This window comes from Bos indicus x Bos taurus, chromosome 7 (genome assembly GCF_003369695.1).
Source record: "Bos indicus x Bos taurus breed Angus x Brahman F1 hybrid chromosome 7, Bos_hybrid_MaternalHap_v2.0, whole genome shotgun sequence".
NCBI classification, from domain to species: domain Eukaryota; kingdom Metazoa; phylum Chordata; class Mammalia; order Artiodactyla; family Bovidae; genus Bos; species Bos indicus x Bos taurus.
This window is the reverse complement of record NC_040082.1, coordinates 70,545,236-70,573,189: the sequence shown is the minus strand read 5'-3', so window position 1 is coordinate 70,573,189 and position 27,954 is coordinate 70,545,236. Positions and strand designations below refer to the sequence as shown.

Below are 27,954 nucleotides of genomic sequence, written 5' to 3'. Positions count from 1 at the left end.
TGAGGTTGGGGAAGAGGCATGGAGCGACTTCCCAGGCCAGGGAATTCCTGGGGAAGAGGCATGGAGCGACTTCCCAGGCCAGGGAATTCCCTAGGAAACCTTAAGGTCCTGATGCAGACAGACTTCAGGTCCCTACTGTCTGTCCTCAGCTAGTTGATCCTTAGGTGACCATTTCTCATTTTTTAATCTCATGAGGGAAAATTTCCCTTGCATTTTATGACTGATATTCAGTACTTTTTACCTATAGTGTCTCTGTACATAAACCCTGATGAAATTATTTTTCAAGCTTTTGCTTTCAGACAAATTAGCTAGAAATAGAGTGTACTCCTATGGAAAGCTTTTTCAAACTCACTGTTTATTAAGGTTTTCCCTTCCCTCTCTATTGCTTCTCTCTCCACTCACTCCTTCTATGAGTTCTATAAGGACTGAACTCACTTCAGAATCTTTCCCATACTCCTCCCAACTGTGAGACCTTTAGTAAGTTTTGTTTCTTACCCCCTAGGAATTTTCTCAGTTCAAATAAAATTTCTAATTTATTGGCACAAAACTGTGATATAATATCTTATTGTTTTAATGTCTGTAGCATTTGTAACACAAAACTTTAGAAATCTGCTGAGACTTCAAGAGAATTTATTCACACTGTTGTAACAGGGAAAGATTTAAAGGGAATCTCTCCCCAAACATGAGGAATGAGAGAGGTCTTATAGGGCAAAGAAACAAAAGCAGCACTGAATACTGCAGTTTTGATGGGTTTTGTAAGGTAGGTATTGTGATCTTTTTTGTTTGTTTGTTTTAGGTATTGCAATCTTACAGAAATGAGTTGTGCTTCTTTCTGATCTGGCTCATCGTGACTGTTACATTCCTGTTCTCAGAACTGTTGAGTCAGGAATTTAGGAGTGAGCTATTCTCAGAATAGCAGAGAGCAAGGTCAGTGTATGTTCAGAGAAAAAAAATTTACAGTTCTCTGTATTCTCCCTTTTTATCCCTGACTTTGCTTATTCAGGCTTTCTCTTTTTTTTCTTGATCAGTCTCACCAGAGGTCTGTCAGTTTTATTAATCTCTTCCAAAACACACAGACATTTGGCTCTAGTCTCTATGCTGCTGCTGCTGCTAAGTCACTTCAGTTGTGTCTGACTCTGTGCAACCCCATAGACGGCAGCCCACCAGGCTCCCGCATCCCTGGGATTCTCCAGACAAGAGCACTGGAGTGGGTTGCCATTTCCTTCTCCAATGCATGAGAGTGAAAAATGAAAGTGAAGTCACTCAGTCGTGTCCGATCCTCAGCGACCCCATGGACTGCAGCCTACCAGGCTCCTCTGTCCATGGGATTTTCCAGGCAAGAGTACTGGAGTGGGGTGCCATTGCCTTCTCCGCTGGTCTCTATAATGTTTTTCTATTTTGTTAGTTTCTGCTTTTTATTACTTCCTGGTAACTTCCATTAGGATTTGATTTTCTTTTTGAAGTGTTGCTTAGGTGATTAATTACCAGGTTTTCTGATTTTCTGAAATATCTTTTAAGCTATAAATTTCTAAGTACTGTCTAAGCAATATCTCTCCGGTTTTGATATGTAGTATTTTCATTTTCAGTTGAAAATACTTTCTTCTTTGAACTGTGATTTTAAAATGTTTATGCAAATTTCTGAATAGACATGCTTTATACATTTTTTTTTATTAATTTCTAATTTCAGTTATTTAAATTTTGTTCAGATTTACTTTCTGGTCCAGCATATTTGTCAAGCCCCCTACCCCAGGTTTACCAAAGTATAATTGACGCATAACATTGTGTAGGTATTTTTGAAAATATTTCATGTGTTCTTGACAAAAAATATGCATCCTTGATACACTGGTGCAGTGTCCCATACATATGCATTAGAATGCTTTTAACCTTATTGTTTAAATCTGTATCTTTACCAATTTTTAGTCTGTGTGTCCTATTAATTAGAGAGGTAAAAAAAATCATAACTGTGGATTTTATATTTTTTTCTTTGTGTTCTGAATACTTTTAAGGTAGATACTAACTTATAACTGTTCTATCTTTTCAGTGTTTTTTCTTTCCGGAACGTTTTGTCTTAATGTAACAACTCCCTTTATCTCTAAGAATGGTTTGTGCCTTGAAGTCCCTGCCCCATCTAAAATTAGTAGAGCTACATCAGTTTTATGGAGAAGGCAATGGCACCCCACTCCAGTACTCTTGCCTGGAAAATCCCATGGGCAGAGAATCCTGGTAGGCTGCAGTCCATGGGGTCGCTAAGAGTTGGACACTACTAAGCGAATTCACTTTCACTTTTCACTTTCATGCATTGGAGAAAGAAATGGCAACCAACTCCAGTGTTCTTGCCTGGAGAATCCCAGGGACAGGGGAGTCTGGTGGGCTGCTGTCTATGGGGTTGCACAGAGTCGGACATTACTGAAGTGACTTAGCAGCAGCAGCAGCACATCAGTTTTATGTTGGCTTCATATAACTTCTTTCCATTCTTTTACTTTCAAACTTAGTGTTCTTATATTTGAGTCTCTTGTAAGTAGTAATATAGTGGGATTTTGTACTTTTGCCCTGTGTGCTAAGGTCTGTGTGTGTTCCCCCAGAATTCACAGGTTGGAATGCTAATGCCCAATGTAATGGTGTTAGGAGGTGGGGGCCTTTGAAGGTGATTAGCTCATCAGGGTTGGGCCCTCATGAATAGGATTGGTGCTCTTATAAAAGACACCCCACAAGATTCCCTAATCCCTTTCTGCCATGTGAGGATACAAGAAGTCTATAACCCTGAAGAAAGCCTGCACCCAATCACTCTGGACTTCCAGCCTCCAGAATTAAGAAATATTAATACATTTTTTGTTATTTATAAGCCACCTAGCATGTGGTGTTTTGCTGTAGCAGCCCAAACTAAGACACTCCCTGACAATCTTTGTCATTTAGTGAAATTAAATTATGTGTAAATATTGTGGGGTTTTTTTGGCTTAAGATTTACCATCTTTTTTGGTCTCACCCCTCTCTTTTTAATTTACATTTTTAATTAAACATTTTTCTACTAGTATTGAATTTATATGTTCTATTTTTTATGATTCCTCTAGATTTTACAATATTAATGAGAGTACCCAAAACCTTCACCCTAATACTTCAATCCATTTTACTCTCTTGTGATTTACATATCACTGTTTTCTGGTATTTTACGTCTATCTTAACAACTGTAGATTTTTATTGTTTGGTATAAAACTGTTACATTTTATACACATTTTGCTCTTCATTCCTTTTCACATCTAAAAGTCCAATCTGAGATCAGTTTCCTTCTATAGTACATTCTTTAAAATTTCCTTTAGTAAGGGTCAGCAGGGGATGAATGAAACAAAATTGTCTTATGTGCTTATTTTGTTCTCATTCATAAAAAGTATCACTGGGTACAAAATTCTAATTTGACAGTTATTTTCTACCATTATACTGACATTTTCCTTCTACTCATTTGGATTCTGTTGTTGCTGTTTGTTCCTTTGAAGGTAATTTTTAAATCTTTGTTAATTTTTTTCTTGATTTCCTGCAGTTACACTATGATGCATGTAGATATGATTTGATAAATTTATCCTAATTTGTATTCTTTGGGCTTTAAATCTATAGACTTCTTATTTTTCATCAGTTCTGGAATATCCTCAGCCTAATTACTTTTGCCTTTCTTCCATCTTTGCCTTTTAAGACTGTGATTAAATATAAACTTTCCAGTGAGACCTTCCCATTTTTCTGTGTTTTCCCATATTCCTCTATCTCCATGGTGCATTCTGGATAAAACTTCAATCATATCATCCAGCTCACCAATTCTTATCCCCCCTATTTCACCATCTGTTGCCAAATACTTCTTTAAATATTTTAAACAGTTGTTCTCACAAACATACCCATTAATTCTAATGTGAAGTCTACGTGGGTCCGTTCTTTTCTGCTGGTTTTCAGTCATGCTTTTCCCTTGTGCCTGATTATTATTTCTGATTATTACCCCTGAAAAATTGTTACCTGAGGTCTAGATTGAAGGAGTCCTCTTCCAATGAAGTTCTGTTTGCTTCTGGCTGTTTACCTGGGTTGTAAGAGTTGGTCAAGGACCACAATCTGTCAGGGATATTCTTTTTCTTCTACTGCTGTGCTTGGCAATAAAAGTACCCTGGGGGTGGGGAGGGGGATGGGTCTAGATTTGGTTTATCTGGTCCAGAGGGTGTAGCACTCTGGTAACCCAACCTAACTTTGGAAGTCACCTATAAGATTCATCACCCTGGGTAAGCCTGGCCCTATCATCTTTCTATTTCTCTCACTTTTTGTGGCTGGTGAAGTGGGGCCTAACTCTCCTATAGCATCAGCACAGTCTGGGGCCTAAGCCGCTTTGGTGTTAATCTCTGATGACAAGACCCCATCTTAAAACAGTTCTGCGTGTTTAAACTGTAGTCTTTTCAGACTCCAGGCTCTTTTAAGGGGAAGGGAGGGCATGCCATCTGCATTTTTAAAAACTTTTTTAGGGACTTCCCTGGTGGTCTAGTGGTTAAGGATCCACCCTGCCATGCAGAGGATGTGGCTTCGATCCCTGGTCAGGGAACTAAGATCCCACAAGCTGCAGAGCAACTAATCCTGCTCACTGCAACTACTGAGCCAATATACTCCAGAATTCGCATGCTGCAAGGAAAGATCCTGCATGATACAGCAGAGATCCACTTGCTACAAACAGAACCAGAGGCAGCTAAATATTTTAAAAATATATTTTTTTGTAAGAAATTACTTTTCAGTGTTTTTTTCTGGGAAACTGATCCAAATAACCTAGATGGCCTTCACCAGAAACAAAGTACTGTCTCACCTTTGATATCATTTTCCCTTTTCTAGCCTTTGACACTTTCCAGTTCAGATTTTTCAAATTATACTTTATTTCTATCCTTCTAGTGCTTGCCCATGACATTTTACCATTTTAAACAGCATCTTGACCACCCTGTCAAATAATCCAAGCACTTAACCCACTTTCATACAGATGTTCCAGCCTCCAATTTACTTACTATTGTCCAAATTTCATTTATTTTTTAGCCTTGAGAATTAGACATGGCACTTGTAAAAAATACAGTGTTTCAATTTACCTACACGTTGGCAATTTTTTCTTCTTGGATATCAGATGTTCTTTGGGAGAAGTGGGGGTTAGTGATCCCTAAACTAGCTCAAGTCCTGAGGTGGGCTTAAGTAGATGCAGCTGCATCAACTTGTTGGATCTGTTCTACACAGTCTGCCTGTTATGGCTGGAGACCCAAAGACTCCCTCCTCTTCCAGAATCAGTCCAAGGAGTACATATCTGGTCCTAGGTAGACTGTGGCTCATTCTCCACATGCCTGAGTGAACAGTTTGTAGCAGGAGCACATTGGTGCTCAGTAGGCTGGGGCATTCAGAATCCCCACTCGTGTATTACATGTCTTCTCCCTTGTTATTTAACCCATGTCTCTTTTGAAAGTAGGTGATGCATTAGGTCCACATGAACTCACGTAGGAGTGTGTGTGTGTGTATGTGTGAGGGGGTTGGGAACTTCAGGCCACAGGCACACCAACAGCCCTGGCCACCTTAAGTAACCTGATCAAACAGAGCTGGCCCTATATCCAGCAAATGAAAGATTGGTAGATGCTCAGTGACTACTGGGAATCAATACTCCATGGCTTCTTTCCTTTCTGCCACTGTACACCAGACCTCCAAGGACTGGCCCCCTCTGGACAATGCAGGCATTTCCAATGCTGCTTCTGACCAGGCCATCCTATTTCCCATTCTCTTAAATAAAAGACCCAATTCAATATCCTGCTCAGATGTCACTAGTGCCTCGTTTCCCAGTAGGTGGAGATCACTTTCCTCGCAAAGCCTAAGGTTTAGTTCAGCATCCATTAGGGTGGTTTTGCTGTGGCCACTGTCCTCTATCTACTGCTGCCTAGCACATGAAACAATGGATGTGTCTAGCAGATCCTTAACAAGTATTTGCTGAATAAACTAATCCAAGTCTATGGACAGGGTCAGGTTTGTCAGTGCTGCAGGTAGAGGACAAAAACCAAGTGTGGTTGTGACATTCCAAAGTGGAAATGAGTGACAGAAATGCTCTTTCCTTCTCCCTTTTCTACCACCATCCCTCCCTCCCACCACTATCAAAACTTACCTTGTTTGGAAGCAAGTAGAAGAAATACTTCTAAACAGAGGCATGGAAACTATGTGTATAAAAACAGGAATCCTAGAGAGAACCAAGAAACTGACTAAACACTGTCCTCTTGTAAAGAGTGGAGTTTGGAGCCAGAGAGACTTGACTTAGAATTTGGCCTCTACTGATAAGCCCCACCAGGAAAATTCCTGGGCAGGTTACTTAATTCTCAAGACTCACTTTTCATTCTTTGAGTTACCTAATTAATAGTCTTATATATGTGTGCTAAGTTGCTTCAGTCATGTCCAGCTTTTGCAACCCTACAGAATGTAGCCCACCCTGCTCCTCTGTCCATGGGATTCTCTAGGCAAGAATACTGGAGTGGGTTGCCATGCCCTCCTCCAGGGGATCTTCCGAGGGATCAAACCCATGTCTCCTGCATTGGCAGGTGGGTTCTTTATGACCAATGCCATCTGGTAAGTCTCCAATCTTACATATAGTTAACACAGTCTATTTTATGACTGACCATTCATTTGCCCAACCTGTCCACTCCTAGTGGTTTTTATCCAGCCCCAGTATGAGGATCAATCCAATCTTCACTTCTGGTAGAGGTACCACATAATTTCTCATGAAAGCTGAGCTACTAGCCCTGAGGGATGAGTCCCCTGCTGCCCTCCTTGGCCTGCATCTGGTATAACTTACCCCACAAAGACAAGACACACAAATGGCTCTCTGTGTGTTCTTCCACCTAAAGTATGTCACAGCCTGTTTACTTTTGAAGAATTCCTTTATTGGAGTTTCACCTTACCTTGCCACAACTATCTGGCTCTTCATGGCTGAGAGTGAGCCCTGAACAGAAATTCATAACATTTTACAACAGACAATAAACACATGTAGTGCATGGAATCTTTACAATAACACAAACAATCAAACATTTAACAGGATTGTTAAGAAGCAGGAATTTTCTCCTATCCCCTAATAACAGGTAGCTACTTAGCTTTTCAGGTCCTGCAATGAAATGCCCTCCTGCTCAGAATTCCTATTCATAGGAATCCCTGAATCAATTCTTTCTGCATGTTGAGGATGTGTTCCATTAGTTATTAAATGTGCTAAATTTCTGTCCATGGTAGAACCCTTCATTTGTAGCATAATGTGTGTGTGATATTTTCACTTATCACACATTCATGATTCATTAAGGGTGTTTATTTGAAAATCTTTTAAGTTTCATCCATTCAATAGTGTATATCACAACATTACAACAGTATAGTCCATTCAACTTGAATTTATTTGAGTGACTCTCCTATTTTCTGTAAGATTTATAAGTCTATACTTTTTACATTTCCTACAATGAAATCCAAATTTTCACAAGTTGCCATCACTCCCCCAAATCAGTTATATCAAAGTTATTCTTCATGACCACTACTATATTAATTTATATTCCCTGAAGCCTGTTTCCTTTCCCTGAATTAGCCTATTGGAGGTCCTTCTTGGATCTTGTCCACTGACCAACAGATAACTGGAATTCAAAGCTATTCCTGAATTTCCTACATTTCTACTCAGACAATTTACCCATATATGAACTTTCTGTTGGTGACTATGTGACTTCTAAATAAAGTCTTTTTCTCATCTGTATTTCTTAAGTCCAGAAATGTCTACTTATTTTGAAGGCTTTTTTCATACTCCATCACTTTGATGGGTTTTATTCCCAGCATGAACTAAATATTTTATATTCCATAAGGGCTCACCTACTTCAACACTGGGACCTTCCTTGCTGGCTATGACTGAAAATCACAGAGAAAAGAAATTACTCATGGTTTCATTTATACTGAGTAAATTATAAGCCATGAACAAGGACCTCAAATACTCATAAAGTTTTTCTTCCATTTGCATTCCCTGATACTTGGTAAACTCTGCCTCCTACAGAGACATGCTCATCCTGGTCCCATCCAGAGCATTCCCTCCCTCATGAGTTCTCTTCTGTGATGTGCCACTATGACTTCCCATATTTGTCACACTTAAATATTCCCCTCCAGTATGGATTCTTTTATGCTTGGTGAGATTTGATCTGATATTGAAAGCCTTCCCACACTCGTTACATTGGTATAGCTTCTTTCCAGTGTGGATCCTTTTGTGTTGGTCAAGGACTGATCTATAATTGAAGGATTTCCCACACTCACAATTATAGGGCTGCTGCCCGCTATGGACACTTTTATGGTTGATAAGACTCGAGTGTGAGATGTATGCTTTCCCACACTCATCACATCCATAGGGTTTCTCACCTGTGTGTATCCTTTTATGCACTGTGAGGCCTGAGCTGTTCCTGAATGCCTTCCCACAGCCATCACACACATAGGGTTTTTCCCCCGTATGAATCCTCTTGTGTTGGGAAAGGAGTGAGCTATAACTGAAAGACTTCCCACATTCAACACATTTGAAGGGTTTCTCCCCAAGATGGACTCTTTTATGGCTTATAAGAGTTCTGTTTGAGAAAAAAGCTTTCCCACATTCATCACATGTGTAGGGGGTCTTGCCAGGGTGGGTACTTTTATGGTTGATAAGGCTTGAGTGTGAGATGTAGGCTTTTCCACACACATCACATTTATAGGGCTTCTCACCAGTATGAATTCTTTTATGCACTTTAAGGCTCGAGTTGTTTCTGAAGACCTTTTCACATCTGTCACATTCATAAGGTTTCTCTCTAGTGTGGACCCTTCTGTGTTGAGAAAGAAGTGAGGTGTAGTTAAAAGATTTCTCACACACATCGCATTTGTAGGGCTTCTCCCCAAGATGAATTTTTTTGTGATTTATAAGGGTTCGGTATGTGATAAAGGCTTTCTCACACTCATCACACTTATAGGGCTTTTCCCCAGGGTGTACACTTTTATGATTTATAAGGCTTGAAAGTGAGATGTAGGCCTTCCCACATTCTTCACATTTGTAAGGTCTCTCCCCAGTGTGGATTCGTTTATGGACTTTAAGGCCTGAATTATTTCTGAAGGCTTTTCCACACTCATCACACCCAAAGGGTTTCTCCCTTGTATGAATCCTTTTATGTTGTTCAAGGGCAGAGCTGTAATTGAAGGATTTTTCACAATAACTACATTTATAGGGCTTCTCCCCAAGATGGATTCCTTTGTGGTTTTTAAGGCTAGAGCGTGAGATATAGGCTTTTCCACACACATCACACTTATATGGTTTTTCCCCAGTATGGAGTCGCCTGTGGACTTTGAGTCCTGAATTGTTTCTGAAAGTTTTTCCACAGACATCACATACATAAGGTCTCTCTCCAGTGTGAATTGTTCTGTGTTGAAGAAGAAGTGAGTTATAGCTGAATGATTTTCCACACTCCTTACATTCATGGGCTTTCTTCCCAGGGTGAATGCTTTTATGGACTGCCAGGCCTGAGCTATAGCTGAATGCTTTGCCACAGACATCACATTTGTAAGGTTTCTCTCCTGTGTGGATCCTTTTATGCACAATAAGGCCTGAACTATTCCTGAAAGCCTTCCCACATTCATCACATTCATAAGGTTTCTCTCCAGTGTGGATAACTTTATGTTGAATGAGGAGAGAACTATAATTAAATGATTTTTCACATTCATCACATTTATAAGGTTTATCTCCAAAGTGGATGCTTTTATGATTTAGAAGTGTTCTGCAGGTAATGAAGGCCTTCCCACACTCATCACATTCATAGGGTTTCTCCCCTGTATGAATCCTTTTGTGGACTCTAAGGCCAGAGCTATTACTGAAGGTTTTCCCACAGATGTCACATTCATAGGGCTTCTCACCTGTGTGGATCCTTTTGTGGACTCTAAGGCCAGAGCTGTTCCTGAAGGCTTTCCCACACTCACCACACTCATAGGGCTTCTCCCCAGTGTGAATTCTCTTATGCTGATCCAAAACTGAGCTATAATTGAAGGATTTTCCACACTCATCACACTTACAGTTCTTTTCTCCAGAATGGGTGCTTTTGTGGTTTATAAGGCTGGAATAAGACATGTAGGCTTTCCCACATTCCTCACACTTGTACGGCTTCTCCCCAGTATGGATCCTCTTGTGGACTCGAAGGCTTGAGCTGCTCCGGAAAGTCCCTCCACAGTCATCGCACTCATAGCGTTTTTCACCAGTGTGCATAATTTTATGTTGAATAAGTCGGGAATTATATTTGAAGGATTTCCCACAGTCATCACATTTATGTGATTTCTTAACAGCACTGGCTTTTTGCTGTAGACTGGGATGAGAGTTTCCATTAATGCTCTCCACACATTTGACTTGTTCACTGTTTTTCTGTTCTATAGGGACAGTCTGGTGTGTAACATATTTTGAGCTCAGATGTAAGCTTTTCTCAGATGCCTCATCTTCCTGTTCTGTCTTTATATTTGCTGTATTCCTGGCTTTGCCAATCTTTTCCCTGAAGCCACTTTTGTCTTCCTTCATTCTTTTTCCCTCAGGCTTGTCCATCTGATTTTCTACCTTGCTATCCCAATCACAAGTTTCACCAACCTTAGACTCCTGCATATGATCCTTGTGAAGACCTTCCACTTTTGGCCACACAGATTCTGCATTTCGAATATTTTCATACTTTTCAGTTGATTCCTCATCCTCAGTGCCCCTCGTCTTCAAATGTGACACTAAACCAAGAAAATGAAAATGATACCTTCACTTTAGAAAAACTGAAGGAATTAATATCCAAATTCACTCATTTACTCCACAAATGTTTACTGACCACATATGGTGTGATAGGTACCATTTTTAATGGCTAGGGATACAATCATGGACATGCCGACATTTCTGCCCCTGTGGAGTAATGTTAAAATGCTAAAGCCCTGGGTTGCCAATGGAACAGGGATGTTTTCTATTCCTGCATAATAGCTTACCACGATGGCAAGTTGAAATGGATTGGAGTGATGCACAGAATCAAGGGCAACATTGACCATTTGTTGAAAAATGCCACCTAGTCTCTGAAAAGCAAACAGAGGGTCAAACGAGTCTCTGAAGAACAGGAGACAGAAAGATTAATAAGACAAAAGCTAAGAAGTCATAATCAGCAGAGGGTTGGCAAGACTAAAGGAGAAATCAGTACATGAGTGGAGGTAATGGGGAGTTGGTTATGAAATCATGAGGACAGTCATGTCAGAGATGAGAAAGAAAACAAGCTGCAGGTGCCTGTTGTTGGTATAGCCTCCTGGATTTCCTCTCCAAGAAAACATTGACCCTGGAGAGTGGTTTAGTCAGGGAAGAACTCTACATGGAAGAACACATTCTGGCTTGCCAGGCAGATTCATTCATTCCCACTTTATGAGCAGGCTAACTGCAGTCAGAGCATATCAAAGATCAGAAGCTAAAATACAAACTGTCAAGCAAAGGAAATGATACTGCCTAGGCATAAATACCTAGCTGTATGAGCCCCAAAAAAGCTACTTAAGCTCTTTATGCCAGTTTCCTCATCTGTAAAATGAGGGCAATAGAACTGATGTATTAAATAACATACATAAGGTATGGAGAACACTGTCAGTCACTTGGTTAATTGCCAGTCACGTGCTATATGCTATAGCACCTAATTCATTATTTAATCAAGATCAGGTTATTGGATCAGGGTTGGAACCCGGGGATAAACCACAGGACTCAGGAAAGACAAACTCCTTCTCAAAGCAGATTTTAAGGCCCAGGCAATGACTCCTTATTCCCTTGAAGGCACTCTACACACAGCTGGCACTCTGTCAGCACGCACCTGCTAGAAGACTGACTCTTGAGAACAGAAGCAACAGTTCTAACTTAGTTGTCTCCCAACCTTAGACAATTAGACATTTGTAATTAGACATAGTTAAAATTCAGACCTCCCTCTTACCTGGGTATCAGACCCCCACCTTGGTCAGTACTCTGTAATTCTACTTAGAAACTCTATGTGAACATGTGATAAGAAAGCAGAGGCAATAAAAGAAAAGTAAGATATATACTCTGGAGTGGACACATATAAACACCTGCACTCATGATCCAATTTATGCTTACAGGAGTGAATAATGTACTCTGAATTAACATTTATAGAACAGGAGGAGCTAGGAACTCAGAATATCACCAGGAAGCTAAAATAAAGAATCACTTGGTAGACATTTTAAAAAATGAAGATGAAAAGGTAGTTCATCTGAGAAGGCTTCACAAAATGACTATTAAGTAATATCAGGTAAGAGATCATTAGAAGTCACTGAAGAATGGTGGCACAACTCTAGTTCCATGCTCCCTTTCTTTACAACCTTGGGCAGAGCAGTCATGCCATTTAAAATGTGAGGGCTACTGAGTGGTCACTGGAAATCCAGACCATTAATAGCAACACACCTTTTATCTGTGCTCTGAATCCTGCTCCTATCACATGAGGGACACTGCTCCACCCATTCCCTTTGATCTGGGCCCCTCCACCTCTACTCACCCTCAGCTCTGAGAAGAGAAAGATGTTCAACTTTCTACAACACAAAATCAAATCCCCTGAAATTGCCAGGGAAACACAAAATTTGTCAGGGTGGAAAAAGAGAAAAAGAAAAACTGTAAGGCAGGAGAACTACTCATACTATTTAAATATTCCAAAGGCTGTTATAACTAAAATAGTGTGGTGAAAAGTGAAAGTGTTAGTTGCTCAGTTGTGTCTGACTCTTTGCAAGCCCATGAACTGTAGCCCACCAAGCTCTTCTGTCCACAGAATTCTCTAGGCAAGGATACTGGAGTGGGTAGCCATTCCCTTCTCCAGGGGATCTTCCTGACTAAGGGATCAAACCTGGGTCTGCTGCATTGCAGATGGATTCTCTACTGTCTGAACCAAACAGCCAAACAGGGAAGCCCAAACAGTGTGGTACTGGTATATAAAAAAACAGAATAGGATAAAAATCCAGAATAGTTCCAATTATACACAGAATCAAGTATACGATAAAGGTGGTATTTCAAATTAATGAAGCAAAAATGGTCTCTTTAATAGTGTTGGAAGTAGATCCATTCTTTACATCATTCACAGGAATAAACTCTAAATGTAAGTGAAGTGAAGTGAAAGTTGTTCAGTCATGTCCAACTCTCTGCGACCCCATGGACTATACAGTCCATGGAATTCTCCAGGCCAGAAAACTGGAGTGGGTAGCCTATCCCTTTTCCAGGGGATCTTCTCAACCCAGGGATCAAACCCAGGTCTCCTGCATTGCACGCAGATTCTTTACCAGCTAAGCCACAAGCGAAGCCCAAGAATACTGGAGTGGGTAGCCAATCCCTTCTCCAGATGATCTTCCTGACCCGCAAATCAAACTAGGGTCTCCAGCATTGTAGGCAGATTCTTCACCAACTGAGCTATCAGGGAAGCCCTCTCCAAATGTAGCAGAACTCTAAATATTAAAAAGTGACACTAAAAAAAATAAAATAAAAAGTGACACCAGAAGAAAACATGGGTGAATGCCTCTATAACCTGAGTACAGAAGAAGTTTTTTATGACCCAGATGCAATAAAAGATTAACAAAGCTGATTACATAGAAATAAAAGTAAACTTGCATGGCAAAAAATACCATTAGCAAAACCCAAAAAAAATAAATGACAAAGTAGAAGAAAATATCTGCAACATATATATAAAGGCTAATATCTCTAATATACAATGTTTTAAAGTTAAAGAGACTAAAAATCCTACAGAAAATGAGTAAAGAACATGAACAAACAATTCATATAAAGAAATACTAAAGTGGTCCTTAAACATGTTTTCAATTTCACTCATAATAAGAGAAATGCAAATGAGAACTATACTAAGATCCCCTTTCTCACATGTTAGATTGGCAAATATTCAAAAGCTTAAAAATATACTCTTTGGGTGAGGCTGTGGAGATAGTCTCATACATTACTGAGAATGCAAATTGGCATAACCTCTGTTGAAGGAAATTTGCCAATACCTACACAACTATGTATGCATTATACTCCAATCCAGAAATCCCATCTAGGAATTTACACTGAAGATACACTTCCAACAATACAAAAGCATATGTGCACAAAGTTATTCATTGTAGCATTATTTTTAATTACAAAATCTAGAAAATCATCTACATGTCCAAGCATAGAAAACTGGTGTATATGGCACATATACACAATGGAGTACTAAAAAGAAGAGGAACATTTCTATAGATTGTTAGGGAGCAATTTCCAGGATATGCTGTAAAGCAAAAGAGAGCATATATGCTACATCTTATGTAAGAAGGAAAATAAAAAATAACAAGCATATAACTGTTATCTTTTTAGTAATGAGAAAATCCACAAAACAGTGAAGGCTGTTTCCTATGAGGTATAGAGTCAGGGAATAGAACAGAAGAGAGAGGGGAAAGAAACACTCTGATTACAGCTTTCTGTATAGCTTTTACTCATGGAAGCATGATAATGTTTTGCAGATTCAAAAAATAAAATGACATCAATAAGACTGGGAAAGGGGGAAAGCCATTAAACTATAAAGTGAATGGGAACCAATGAACTCATTTGTGTTTTACATGAATATGGTAAATATAAGACCGAAACAAAAAAAAAGGAAGAACTAACCCATGTCACTTGGGTACATAATATGTAACTTTGTAATACATACTTTCAGTTTGGGGAAGGCTGGAGTGAGCAGTGGGAAAGAGCTGCAAACAACTTAACTAGTTTGGGAAGGTTTGTTTCCTGTAGTGTTATAGGCAAAGCAATTCAGAAACAGTTTTAGATCTATTACTAGACTGAGTAAATGTGTTGATTTAGTTGGGAGCCAGAGCTCTCCTAGAGGAAGAAGGAACATAATAATATGGAATAGGAGAAGACAAGAAAGACCCTGTGGGGACAAATCAGAGGTATTACTGTGAACTTATGATTTCTAAATTATATACAAATGTGCACATTATATAAATGTACATTCATATGTATGTATATTTGTATGTGGTGGTGGTGGTGTAGTCAATAAGTCATATCTGACTCTTGAGACCCCATGGACTGTAGCCCACCAGGTTCTTCTGCCCATGGGATTTTCCAGGCAAGGATACTGGAGTGGGTTGCCATTTCTTTCTCCAATATTTGTATGTATATGTGTGTAAATGTACATATATTCGCTAGTTTTGTTTGCTGAAAAGCTAAGAATCAAAAATATCTGAGTGAATGAGCACAATACAGCACCTTGTTCTTGGACTCTACTACCATTATCTACTAAAATGAACCTGGAGGATTCCAGGCTGGGGCCAGGATAGGTATAAGATGAGCTGAGACATCGTTATGACAGCAAATAAAAAAATGCTCAACAATGACAAAAAGATGATGTGGGCATATGACAAGACCACAAGAGCCAGCTTCAACACTGAATTTACGCTTCATAGCAATTACATCAAGAATTATAAACCACTGTAAATAGAATTACATGAGTTCATACAGGTACAAATGGGAGAAAGGGAGGCCTCCTGTTTAGAGGAGAATGCCAGGGCTGGTTGGTAAATGTGGAGGGAATAGAGTTGGAAGAAAAAAAAAATCAGCATTCTGCAACTATCAGAGTAAAGACTGGATCAGGGGAGAATTATCAAGGGATTCTAAGTCTAGGGGAATTCTCACGAGAAGCAGTATATATGCAAGGTCTTAAAATACTCCTTCACAGACTGCAAAGGAAAAAATAGTAATCACATAGTGAAGAGATTAAACCATGGCTTGGCTGGTCATCTTAAATTAGTATCACCAATGGGGGCAGATAAACATCATGTGACTCTAGAAGTGACACCCTGAGAAGGACACATCACCTACAGAATGTATTACCTGAACTGAAAAATAAATATCAGATCAAATAAATCCAAAAAAAGAACATTCTACTAAAAGGTATTTATATTTTTCAAAAGTATCATTGTCATAAAATACAAAAGCTACAGAAATGCTTCATATTAAAGCAGGCTGAAGAGATTTTACCACTAAATTCAATACGTGCTATCAACTGGATCTGTACTGCAGGTAAAGGCTGTTATAAAAAATAACTGTGTCAACAGATGGAACTGGAATATGTATGGTAAGTCAGGCAAAAGTCATTAATAACTTTAAGTTTACTGAAGCTGACAACTGCACTGTAGTTATGCAAGAGAATATCCCTATAAATACACACTGAAGTGTTACGGATAAAGGGCCATGATGTGTATGTTACCCTCAAATGGTTTAGAAAAATAGATAGATATGCATGAAACAGTAAGAGAAAGAAGATAAAATGAAGTAAAAAGTTAACCACAGGTGAATGAATAAAGGGTTTTTTTTTCACTGTTTTTTAATGTTTTAAATTTATATTAAAAATACGTGATAATTATTAGGATTTATTTTTTATTCTTTATCTTTTAAAAATTTTTATTGGAATACAGCTGATTTAAAATGTTGTTTCTGCTGCATTATTATTGAAAATTTTCTGTATATTGGAAATTATTCCCAATAAAAAGTTTGTGTGTGTGTGTGTGCTCACTCATGTCCGACTCTTTGTGACTCCACGGACAACAGCCTGCCAGGCTCCTCTGTCTATGGAATTTTTCCAGGTAAGAATACTGGATTGGGTTGCCATTTCTTCTCCAGGGGATCTTCCCAATGAAAAAAAATGTTAAAGTGTAAATTTAAAATTGTCTCAACTATTCCTTCCCCTTCAGATACTGCTTTTGCCATCCTGCCTCCTGTCCACAGTTGCATATTGAAAAAGTGGTCTTCAAGTCCCATCTCCCCACATGCCACATCTATTCAATCTGATTTATTCCACTCAGGCCATGCTGCATTAGCTTCTTCAGGGCCAGGTGCTGACTCCTGAGTTTGCTGACCCTTGGATGTTCTGGCCCCCTGTTCCATCTGAAACCTCTCCTCTTCTGACTCTACATAATTTTCCTAGGCAGTCCCATCTATATGTGTGGCTCCTATAAGCTGTCTTGCAGAGCCTCATCTCTGGCCCAGACCCCTTCTTCAATTAGAGTCTCATATCCACCTGTCTTTTCTTCTGAATAAACCAGAAGTGGGCTCTCCCCTTTCCCTCACCACTCCACATCCAAAAGACCATTTAAGACCACCTATACAGTTTTCAACCCCAACTCCATTCCCACTGCCAAGAATTTAGTTTAAGCCCTCCTAAATTCCCTTCCAAACTTCTGCCAGAGTCTCCCTACCTTCATTCTTAACCCTGTGCAATTTTTCTTCCAACACTATCAAGAATTTTGTAAAATGCACATGTGAGCCCTCCCCAATAAGTGTTTAAAGGCTATCTAGTGTGGTACTTGTGGAGAAGGCAATGACACCCCACTCCAGTACTCTTGCCTGGAAAATCCCATGGATGGAGGAGCCTGGTGGGCTGCAGTCCACGGGGTCACTAAGAGTCGGACACGACTGAGCGACTTCACTTTCACTTTTCACTTCCATGCATTGGAGAAGGAAATGGCAACCCACTCCAGTGTTCTTGCCTGGAGAATCCCAGGGACGGGAGAGCCTGGTGGGCTGCCGACTATGGGGTCGCACAGAGTTGGACACGACTGAAGTGAAGCAGCAGCAGCAGCAGCAGCAGTGTGGTGCTTAAAGCTTTCTGCATCTCACCAGCTGGAACAACTTGCTGGGGCCATACTAATTCACCCCTTGCTGACACCACACTTAGAATCCTTGGCCCAGATGGTTGGACCCTTTCCCCTCTGATAGGCTAATTCTCAATTCCCTTCATGTCCTCTGGGATTCCTTGTTTGATTGGCTGTGGCCTGGCCTGGTCTGTGTGAAATTGTAAGTACTTCACTGTTTACACCTCTGGCCTAGGCAGACTCCAGGAGTCTCCCTGTTCTAGCCCTGTTTAACCTCCTCTGTTTGGGGAGAAGCAGATTTTCCTATCATCTGATGTAGTCCACCCAGTCCTCTTAATGACTGAAATCAAAACAGGGCAATATACATGTGCATCTTCACTGAAAGCAGATGGTCGGCAATGGAATTCATATTATGAATTGACTAAAGAAAATTGATGACTAAGAAAAGGTCAGTCAAAAACACAAGCAGAAAAGCTCAAAAACATAATGATAGTACTAGGAGACTTGCTAACTAGTAGAAGAGTCTAGCAGGAATATAACCAACATATGATAATAATGGCAGACAAAAAGCATGGATGAGGGAAGAAAGGGAAGGGACATACTCTGCTTCAAAGAACTAAGAAAAGCTTCAGGAAGAAAGGGCTAGTTCCAGCAGACAGAAGAGCAGATGCAAAGGGTTGGTGTTCACCATGCCCTGGACGTATGGAACACATGATGGCAGGCACAACTGGATAGGTGGGCAAAAATAAGGGCTGCAGCAGGGTCTGCCCATCATACTAAGGAGTCCAGGCTTGATTCAGAGGAGTTTTAGGTGGAGTGGAAAACTCAGATATGCATTTTGGAAGATCACTTATTCTATCAAATCAGGCGGTTAAAGGGGCTAGATAGGAAACATTTTAGGCTTTGTGGGGCACATACAATTCTATCACTTGTTTTTCTTTTTGGCCTGCTTTTAAGCATTTCTTTTAAAATGTAAAAACCATTCTCTGCTTGCAGACCATATAAAAACAGATCAGAGATCCAGAAGTCTGCCAATTCCTGCTAGACAAAATCAAGGAATCAGAATTAATTTAGGATGGTGTGAGATAATGGCATTTTGGCTACATTTGAAGTGTTTTTTTTTTTAAAAGACTATGCTAGGTGAAATGCCATAATGTCTGGAATTTCCTTTAAAATACTTCAACAAAGAAAAATAAAACGGGAAAAAGGAAAAAAATATAGCAGAATCCTAATAATTGTTGAATCTGAATGATGGATATACCAAGTTCATTATACTATTCTACTTTCCTATTATGTTTACAGTTTTTCATAATATAAAATTAAAAGAAAGATTACTCATTCTAGTTGCAATGGGAGAATGGATTGAGGAGGAGAGAGAACTGAGTACTAGACTCTGGAAGACTATTATAATCCAATCAATACTGATGTGGTGGCTAGCTCATGTGTCCCCTATGACACAAGAAAGGAATCACTTCAAAATCACAATTCCTACACAGAAAGAGGGCCAGATGGGTTTAATTTCTTAAAAGTTCTCAAGGCTAAAAGGGAACTCCTCTCTAATCAGTTCTCAACAGAGAGAAAACTAGTTCTATCCATATAGCCTACTTATATAAGTTAAAAGTTTAAGCAATAGTAAGACATCCACTCCTTCTAAATTACATAGGACCCACAACATCTGGGCACTTCTGTGCTTCACATTATTCATGTTCTACCACCAATGCCTGGAAAAGCTCATGCAGAGAGTAAGAATCTGTCCTTAATTTTTGCTATCCCTGCCCAGTAAAGTCAGGAGCCACTTCTCAAGAGATTAGACAACTCAGAAGAGAGGAATTGTGGCTTACTCTGGCTGAAAATTCCCGCCTTAACAACAGACTTCAACAAGCAACAGGTACAACACATCTGCAGCTACTGAGGATTTTCAGAGTACCAACCATATTCCACAAATCAATCTACCATCTAGATTCTGTGTCTTAAGTTGTTGGATATTATACTGGACTTGAAAGTGACCAAAAAAAGAAAGAAAAAGAGAAAATAAGAGCGAATATGAGCACAAAATGCTTACAGTCTCGGAAGAAGTGAAAGGATAGCACAAATGAAAGATGAGACTAAGGAGTGTGTGAGAAAAGTGTTATGCAGATGGGAAGAAAGTATGGTTTCTGCTTTAGTTATTGCATTTAGTTTGTAAGTATTGGAATTGTAAATGGTTAACAAAAGTTGGTTCTACTGCTTAATCCTTATGATTAAGGGTGATTTTTTCCTTAAAGTAAAAAATGAAATAGATCATTCTCATACCTAGTAATGGGGAAGAAAATCCTAGTCATCCTAAGGAATAAGGTAAGCAAAGGAGATTTTGAAAGGGGGACTGAGAGATTTTCTGAAGCTAAAGGGGCAAGACTGGCTTGAAGAGTGTCATTAATAGACAGTTGTTTGGGCTACTGTAAGGCTAAGTATCATAAACACAAGTATCAGGAGAGAAAAGCTACTTGGTTTAATTTGTTCTTCAAACACTGTATGACATGTCAATCCCTTCTTTAAAAATTCTTGCTCAGATATGCCCTGGGACAAAGTCACTGGGTGTTCCGTAGTTTGAAGTTAACAAAGAAACTGGAAACAACCCAAATGGCCTTACTAGATCTTATAAAATGATGGTACATCCAAAACATCCAAAGCCACAGGACTGGAAAAGGTCAGTTTTCATTCCAATCCCAAAGAAAGGCAATGACAAAGAATGTTCAAACTACCGCACAACTGCACTCATTTCACATGCTAGCAAAGTAATGTTCAAAATTCTCAAAGTTAGACTTCAACAGTGCGTGAACTGAGAACTTCTGGATGTTCAAGCTCGATTTAAAAAAGGCAGAGGAACCAGAGATCAAACTGCCAACATCTATTAGATCATAGAAAAAGGGAATTCCAGAAAAACATCTACTTCTGCTTCACTATGCTATGTGCCTTTGACTATGCTAAAGCCTTTGACTGTGTGGATTACAACAAACTGTGGAAAATTCTTCAAGAGATGGGAAAAGCAGACCACCTGACCTGCCTCCTGAGAATTCTGTATGCAGGTCAAGAAGCAAGTTAGAACCGGACATGGAACAAAGGACTGGTTCAAAAATGGGAAAGGAATATGTCAAGGCTGTATATTGTCACCCTGTTTATTTAACTTTATGCAGAGTACATCATGTGAAATACTGGACTAGATAAACCAGAAGCTGGAATCAAGATTGCTGGGAAACATACCAATAATCTCAGATATGCAGATGACACCACCCTTATGGCAGAAAGTAAAGAGGAACTAAAGAGTCTCTTGATGAAAGTTAAAGAGGATAGTGAAAAAGCTGGCTTAAAACTCAACATTCAAAAAACAAAGATCATGGCATCCAGTCCCATCACTTCATGGCAAATAGATGGGGAAACAATGGAAACAGTGACGCACTTCATTTTTGGGGGCTCCAAAATCACTGCAGATGGTGACTGCAGCCATGAAATTAACAGATGATTGCTCCTTGGAAGAAAAACTATGAGAAACCTAGACAGCATACTAAAAAGCAGAGACATTACTTTGCTTACGAAGGTACGTCTAGTCAAAGCTATGGTTTTTCCAGTAGTCATGTGTGGATGTGAGAGTTGGATCATGAAGGCTGAATGCAGAAGAACTGCTACTTTTGAACCGTGGTGTTGAAGAAAACTCTTAAGAATCCCTTGCACTGCAAGGAGATCAAACCAGTCAATCCTAAAGGAAATCAGTCCTGAATATTCATTGGAAGGACTGATGCTGAAGCTCTAATACTTTGGCCACCTGATGGAAAGAGCCAACTCATTAAAAAAGACCCTGATACTGGGGAAGATTGAAGGCAGGAGGAGAAGAGGATGACAGAGGATGAGATGGTTGGATGGCATCACTGATTCAATGGCCATAAGTTTGAGCATGCTCCAGAGATGGTGAAGGATAGGGAAGCCTGGCGTGCTGCAGTCCATGGGGTCACAAAGAGTCAGACAAGAGTGAGTGACTGAACAACAACAAAAACATTCAAACAATGGCCATGCCACTCCTATACTGCAGTGCTGTATTTACAGAAAGAAAGAAAGAAAGAAAAAAGCTTTGTGTTCTGATGACCTCTAACACAGATTAAGTAAAAGAAGCAAGGTGCAGAATTTTGAACAGTACCTTACCACCTGTGTGAAAAAAGGAGGGACTAAGTACATTCAAATTTGCCAATATGTTTGCATAAAGAAACTGGATACACTCAAATTATCTATCAAATGTGGTTGGTTTTCTAAAGGGATTGGGCCTAGAAAGATGGCTGAACAGAGGGAGATCTTTTCATTGATATCTTTTCACATTTTTAATATCTGAACCATATGAATACATTACATAGTCAAAAACTTATTTAAGGAAATATCCTCCTGCTTTCAAAAAGGAAACACTCCTGTGGCCTCCTAATCCAAACGTCTTGGAGCAGCACAGCCAGCCCCAGCCTTCCATTCCTCTTTCACATCCCCACGCCTGGATTCCCTAGAAGCCTCCTCAACCTATTTCTCCCTACCTAGTCAATTCCCTCTCATTGTGAGAGTCAGCGACAAACAGCCTCTTCCCGGATCTCTGGTCTGTACAGAAAGTGAACTCTCCTAGGGCGAAGGCCAGGCAGCGCCTCCCAGCGATTCGATCCACACCTGCGGCAGTAGTCTCAACATAACGGCCCCACCAAACAAAACAAAAAAGGTGTGGGGCGGGGAGGTCAAATAACATGACCCCTCGGGATCCTTCCAAAGCTCGTATTCACGCTCAAATCCCAGGGACAAACTTAACTGCCACGGGCGCAGAACTGGGGGCTTTCTTTTAAGCACTGATTTTCTGGGTTCCCCTTTCGCCCGAGACAGCAGCGAAGAGCTGAGAAACACGGGTATGGGGGCCGCAGCCCTTCTCCACACACCTGGCAGCCCCAACCCAGCCCTGGCCCGCTCGGACAGCCGAAGTTGGGGCCCACAAGGAACCCGGTATGTTCCAGGGGTGGACCCTACACCTCTAGGCCGACCCGAGGTCTTCCCTCCCCTCTACTTCCCCAATGCGCTTCCTAAGGTGTGTGTAGGGAGAGGGCGCGCTTCCTCCCCGACCCCTCCCAAGATCCGAGGAATAGCCGAGACCCGGCCAAGAAGGCAAGGGCGTGGCAAGCTAGGGCCGAGGGCGGGAGCGCGGGCGGCCTCGGACTCACGTACTGGTTGTGGCGGCGCCGCGGGAGCCCGGCCGCCGGCGGGACAAAAGCGCGGACGGCCCGGCCGGAAAAACCCAGGCCCGCTCTGGGGCACTTCCGAGTCCTCTCTACGAGGCTGGAGGACTGACTCGATGATAGCGCCTTTTTTGCTGGCACGTGACCAGTGGCACTCTGCGAAGGCATCCGCGGCTAGAGAGCACTTGTTCCTTTACAGTTATATATATAACACATATATTTATAACATATATATATTTAATTTATAAATTAATGTGAAGTGCTCATCGTGGCGCGCGTTGGGGACGAACCCACGAAGATCACAGTTTTCTAGGACTTTTAACTTGCGGCGTAGGGCGGACAATATAAAGCAAACGTCTGACTCGGTAGAAAAAACACCTAAGAACCTATGTACTTGAAGCTAAGTCGGTTCAAGTACACAGGGGGTACTTAACGTACCTCGGGGAGGGACGAGGGAGGGCGGAGGAGCACAAGGGGACTTAGGAGCCCGACTATGTTCGAGGGGCTGGCGCGGTGGCCGTAGTGCTCCTACCCACAGAGACCCGCAGAGAAGCGCTACTGGCCGGGCAGCCCTGAATCAAACCTGATCCCAACCCTTCAGTGGCTCAAGCCGGGCAGTGACCCCTGATGTCGGCTCCTGAAACCCCAGCTTGAGATGACTGGAAAGCGATGCTTTCTTTTTGCAGTAACATCTAAATACCTTATCTTAAGTAATTACAAAATTCGTTTTTGAGGCCACATTGTGAATACTGATACACACAAAACTGCTTTCCGTTCTTTAAGAGGCATCTGTAGGACTCTAGACAACTGACGACTTGATACTATCATCCACTTTAAACGATCAGAAATTTTACATCTTTTTGGTTTTTCTCCTCGAACTTGTATTTTTATGTCCCTCACAGTTTTTATCCTAATCTAAAATATTTTCATTCTAAGTACATCATTGAATTCGATCCTATTGTAAAAAGTTTTATGCAAGTTTTATTGTTCACCCTGTTGTGCATTTCTGTAACAAAATTAGAAATTTACAGCTTTTTCTCGTGCTAAGTATTTTCTGGATTATTAAAGTATACATATTGCAAAATACTACTATCAATTCTTAGACAAAAAGTGAAATGCTTTTTTTGTCGTGCTCCATTTTCTTTTCTGCCTGGGCTTTTCTTTAGTTACAGGGAGCCAGGGCTACTCTCTAGTTGCAGTCCTGGGTTTTCTCATTTCAGTGTCTTCCCTTGTGGAGAATGGGCTCTAAGGAGAGGGGGCTTTAGTAGCTGGTGGTGCGTGGGTCCAGGCTCCAGAGCACAGACTCAATAGTTGTGGCACATGGACTTAGTTGCTCCCTGGCATGTGGGATCTTCTCAGACCAGGGATTGAACCATATCTCCTATGTTGGCAGGCAAATTCTTTACCACTGAGCCACCAGGGAAACCCTAAGATGGATTTTTAAACAATTCAATGATATAGGAAAATTAATTGGATGGATTTTACGTATCTAGAGTTGTTATGGGAGACTAGTTTCTTGCCTTTGGAAGAAAAAGTTCAGCGATGAGATAAGGAGGTCAAGAAAGCAAAGCAGGGATTTAAGCCATAGAGTGGCAGGCTTTTGCAACCCCATGGTCTGTAGTCCACCAGGTTCCTCTGTCCATGAAATTCTCCAGGCAAGAATACTGGAGAATGGATAGCTATTCCCTTCATCCAGGGGACCTTCCCAACACAAGGATCAACCCCCAGTCTCCTGCGTTGCAGGCAGATACTTCACCATCTGAGCCAAAGCCACAGTACATGCTCAAAGGAAGAGCGGGCAGACTTAGGTGAGTATCTGCCGAGTTTCTTTAGTAAGCTCGTGATATGGAGTGGCAAAATGAATGGACAGAATATTCATTGGGGAGGAAGGGGTTTGGGGTCATATTTCCTAATTTTCATCACAGCTCCATCTTCCAGAGGGGAAGGAGGGATTTTTGTCCTTATTTAGCCTTGATCAGAACTCACTCCAGTATTCTTGCCTGGAGAATCCCATGGACAGAGGAGTCTGGCAGGCCACAGTCCACAGGGTCCCAAAGAGTTGGACATGACTGAAGCAATTTCATATGCATGCATGCACAAGCCTTGATCAGAAGTGTCATGGCATAGGTGCATGGCGGGAACTTCTTACCTGTAAGGCTAATTTTATTGTAATGAAGGCATAATGAGAAACAGGTTACATTCGGACCTCAGAAATTCCCAGCTTTATCTGCTTACACTTATCACCCCAGAATGTGTGGTTTCCTGTCAGTCTGGAGGTTCTTGCTTTTCTTTGTTTGCCCAAGGACCCTCATTGTTTACAGGATGCGTGGCTTCCTACCATTTGGCCTATATCCCTCCTTTCTCTGCTCATTTCTAGATATCTGCCTGTTCTAACAGAGTAAGAAAATGTTTGGCATAATTTCTATACCTCTTAACATTTTTTATAGATGTGAGTAAATAGAAGGAATAGAAGGGGTTTCCTTGAAGCAATTGGTTTTTGATCCATTTGGCACCATACTAGTATGAGATTTGCTTTCTCATAGAAGAGACCAGGCAGCTTCAAACCTTAGGGAGGAACAGAGTCCCAGGACTTTCTCAGGTCTTGTGGTTTTAGGCAAAAACACACACATGTGTTGAGAATTGGGATTTTTGAGCTTCCCCGCAAAGTAGCCAAGAACAGGGGTCCCCAACCCCTGGGCTCATGGACCATTAGTGGTCCACGGCCTGTTAGGAACTGGGTCTCACAGGAGGAGGTGAGCAGTGGGAGAGCAAGCACAGCTTCATCTGTATTTACAGCTGCTCCCCATTGCTCACATTAGAAAGACAAAAGATATAGTGCTGATGTTGCCCAGAATTCACCTTTTAGGGGTCATCTGCCCCTTTGGAGTAGTTCAACTGCAGATTAATGTCAAGCTATGCCCAAAGGGGCTGGCTTCCAATTACACTTTTAATCATTAAATTTGGTTACAAAATTTAAAAATAAAACTCCTTCTCCCACTATGACATAATGTCATCTCATTATGTGAAATTGGAAAAGAGAAAAATTAGGAAAAGCAATCACTTTTAATCTTGTTACCTAGTGACAATCACTGTTAATCACATATTAGTAAAGTTCTTTTTCTTTCTATTGCCACTTTTCAGATATTTTTCAGATAGTTATAAATGTTCTATATCTACAAGTTTTAGATAGTGCTTTTTACAGATAATTTTGAAAGTGAAAGTCACTCAGTCGTGCCCGACTCTTTGCAACCCCATGGACTATATAGCCCATGGAATTCTCCAGGTCAGAGTACTGGAGTGGATAGTTGTTCCCTTCTCCAGGGTATCTTCCCAACCCAGGGATCAAACCCAGGTCTCCTGGATTGCAGGCAAACTGTTTACCAGCCAAGCCACCAGGGAAGTCCACAAATGATTTTATATATTATCATTTCCATGTTGTTATTCTTTGTGATACTCTGAAAATGTAGTTCCTCAGTTGTGTCTGACTCTTTGTGACTCCATGGACTGTAGCCCTCCAGGCTCTTCTGTCCATGGGATTCTCAGACAAGAATACTGGAGTGGGTAGCCATTTCCTTCTCCCAGGGGATCTTCCCAACCCAGGGATCGAACCTGGATCGCCCGCATTGCAGGCACATTCTTTACCATCTGAGCCACCAGAGAAGCCCCTTGAACTATAATCTCCTCAACTTTTCTGTTGTTAATAAGTTAAGTTCTTACTAAGCCTCCTTTTGGAGAAGGCAATGGCACCCCACTCCAGTACTCTTGCTTGGAAAATCCCTTGGATGGAGGAGCCTGGTGGGCTGCAGTCCATGGGGTCGCTAAGAGTCGGACACGACTGAGCAACTTCACGTTCACTTTTCACTTTCATGCATTGGAGAAGGAAATGGCAACCCACTCCAGTGTTCTTGCCTGAAGAATCCCAGGGATGGGGGAGCCTGGTGGGCTGCCGTCTATGGGGTTGCACAGAGTCGGACACGACTGAAGCGACTTAGCAGCAGCAGCAGCAGCAGCAGCAAGCCTCCTTTAAAAAAATAAGTCAGTGTTACAATACATAGTAGTGTGCAATTTTCTATCTTTTGGCAATAGTTGGTAAGAACAGTCAAGAAACATAGGAAGCAATCAGAGAAGAGAACCAGAGAAACATGTCAGCCCTCCTACCATCATTTCCCACTGCAGCTGGATAAAGAAAAGCAAAATATAAACGCTGGAAAACAGGGGTATAATTATCCTATTTGTGGATAAAAAGATTTCACTTTTGGAAATCCTTAGAGATTCAGCTAAAAAAAAACTAAACTAGAATAAATAGTAAAAGAATTCTGTAAGGGGTGTGATTCCAAATTAACATACATAAACCAATAGTTTTCGTATATACAAACTAGAATTAGAATAGTGGAAAGATTTTATACTTACAATAGAAACAAATACTCAGGACAAATACCCAGAAATTAACAAGATACATGCAAGACCCTATGTGAAGAATAGTTACATTGCTTCAGGGGTCACAAAAGATTAACTCACTTTATGGAAAGATTCTCCAAAGCACAGTTCACTGGTGTGGATTCAGCATCAGAACAATGTTATTTCTGCTGCTGCTGTTGCTAAGTCGCTTCAGTTGTGTCTGACTCTGTGCGACCCCATAGATGGCAGCCCACCAGGCTCCCCCGTCCCTGGGATTCTCCAGGCAAGAACACTGGAGTGGGTTGCCATTTCCTTCTCCAATGCGTGAAAGTGAAAAGTGAAAGGGAAGTCGCTCAGTCGTGTCCAACTCTTAGCGACCCCATGGACTGCAGCCCACCAGGCTCCTCCATCCATGGGATTTTCCAGGCAAGAGTACTGGAGTGGGGTGCCATTGCCTTCTCCGAATGTTATTTCTAAATTTATGTTATTTAAATTTATTTGTAACTAATAATCCCAATTAAAAATAGCAATAAAATTTTCTTCAGCAACACACAATTGATTCTAAAGTCCATGTGAAAAAATGAACAAGCTCTTGCTTGTTTCTAACTAGGAAATGCCTGAAAAAAAAGTGATGAGAGAACACTATTATATTAATAATTAAACTGGTGTAATTATG

General features: G+C 40.8%; 1 protein-coding gene across 2 annotated transcripts; it reads right to left on the bottom strand.

The window, feature by feature from the left end:
- Nucleotides 1-6,886: 6,886 nt before the first annotated feature.
- ZFP62 (ZFP62 zinc finger protein) lies at nucleotides 6,887-22,957 on the bottom strand. Of its 2 annotated transcripts, XM_027546758.1 has the most exons (3): nucleotides 22,870-22,910; nucleotides 22,200-22,326; nucleotides 6,887-10,752 (listed from the first exon to the last, which is right to left on the bottom strand). In XM_027546758.1, exon 3 carries the CDS (start codon nucleotides 10,637-10,639, stop codon nucleotides 8,036-8,038), a length of 2,604 nt encoding a protein of 867 aa, XP_027402559.1. In that variant the 5' UTR covers nucleotides 10,640-10,752; nucleotides 22,200-22,326; nucleotides 22,870-22,910; the 3' UTR covers nucleotides 6,887-8,035. The 2 variants fall into 2 exon arrangements, with proteins under 2 accessions (XP_027402559.1, XP_027402558.1); XM_027546757.1 differs by lacking the exon at nucleotides 22,200-22,326 and having other exon boundaries at nucleotides 22,870-22,957.
- Nucleotides 22,958-27,954: the final 4,997 nt, after the last annotated feature.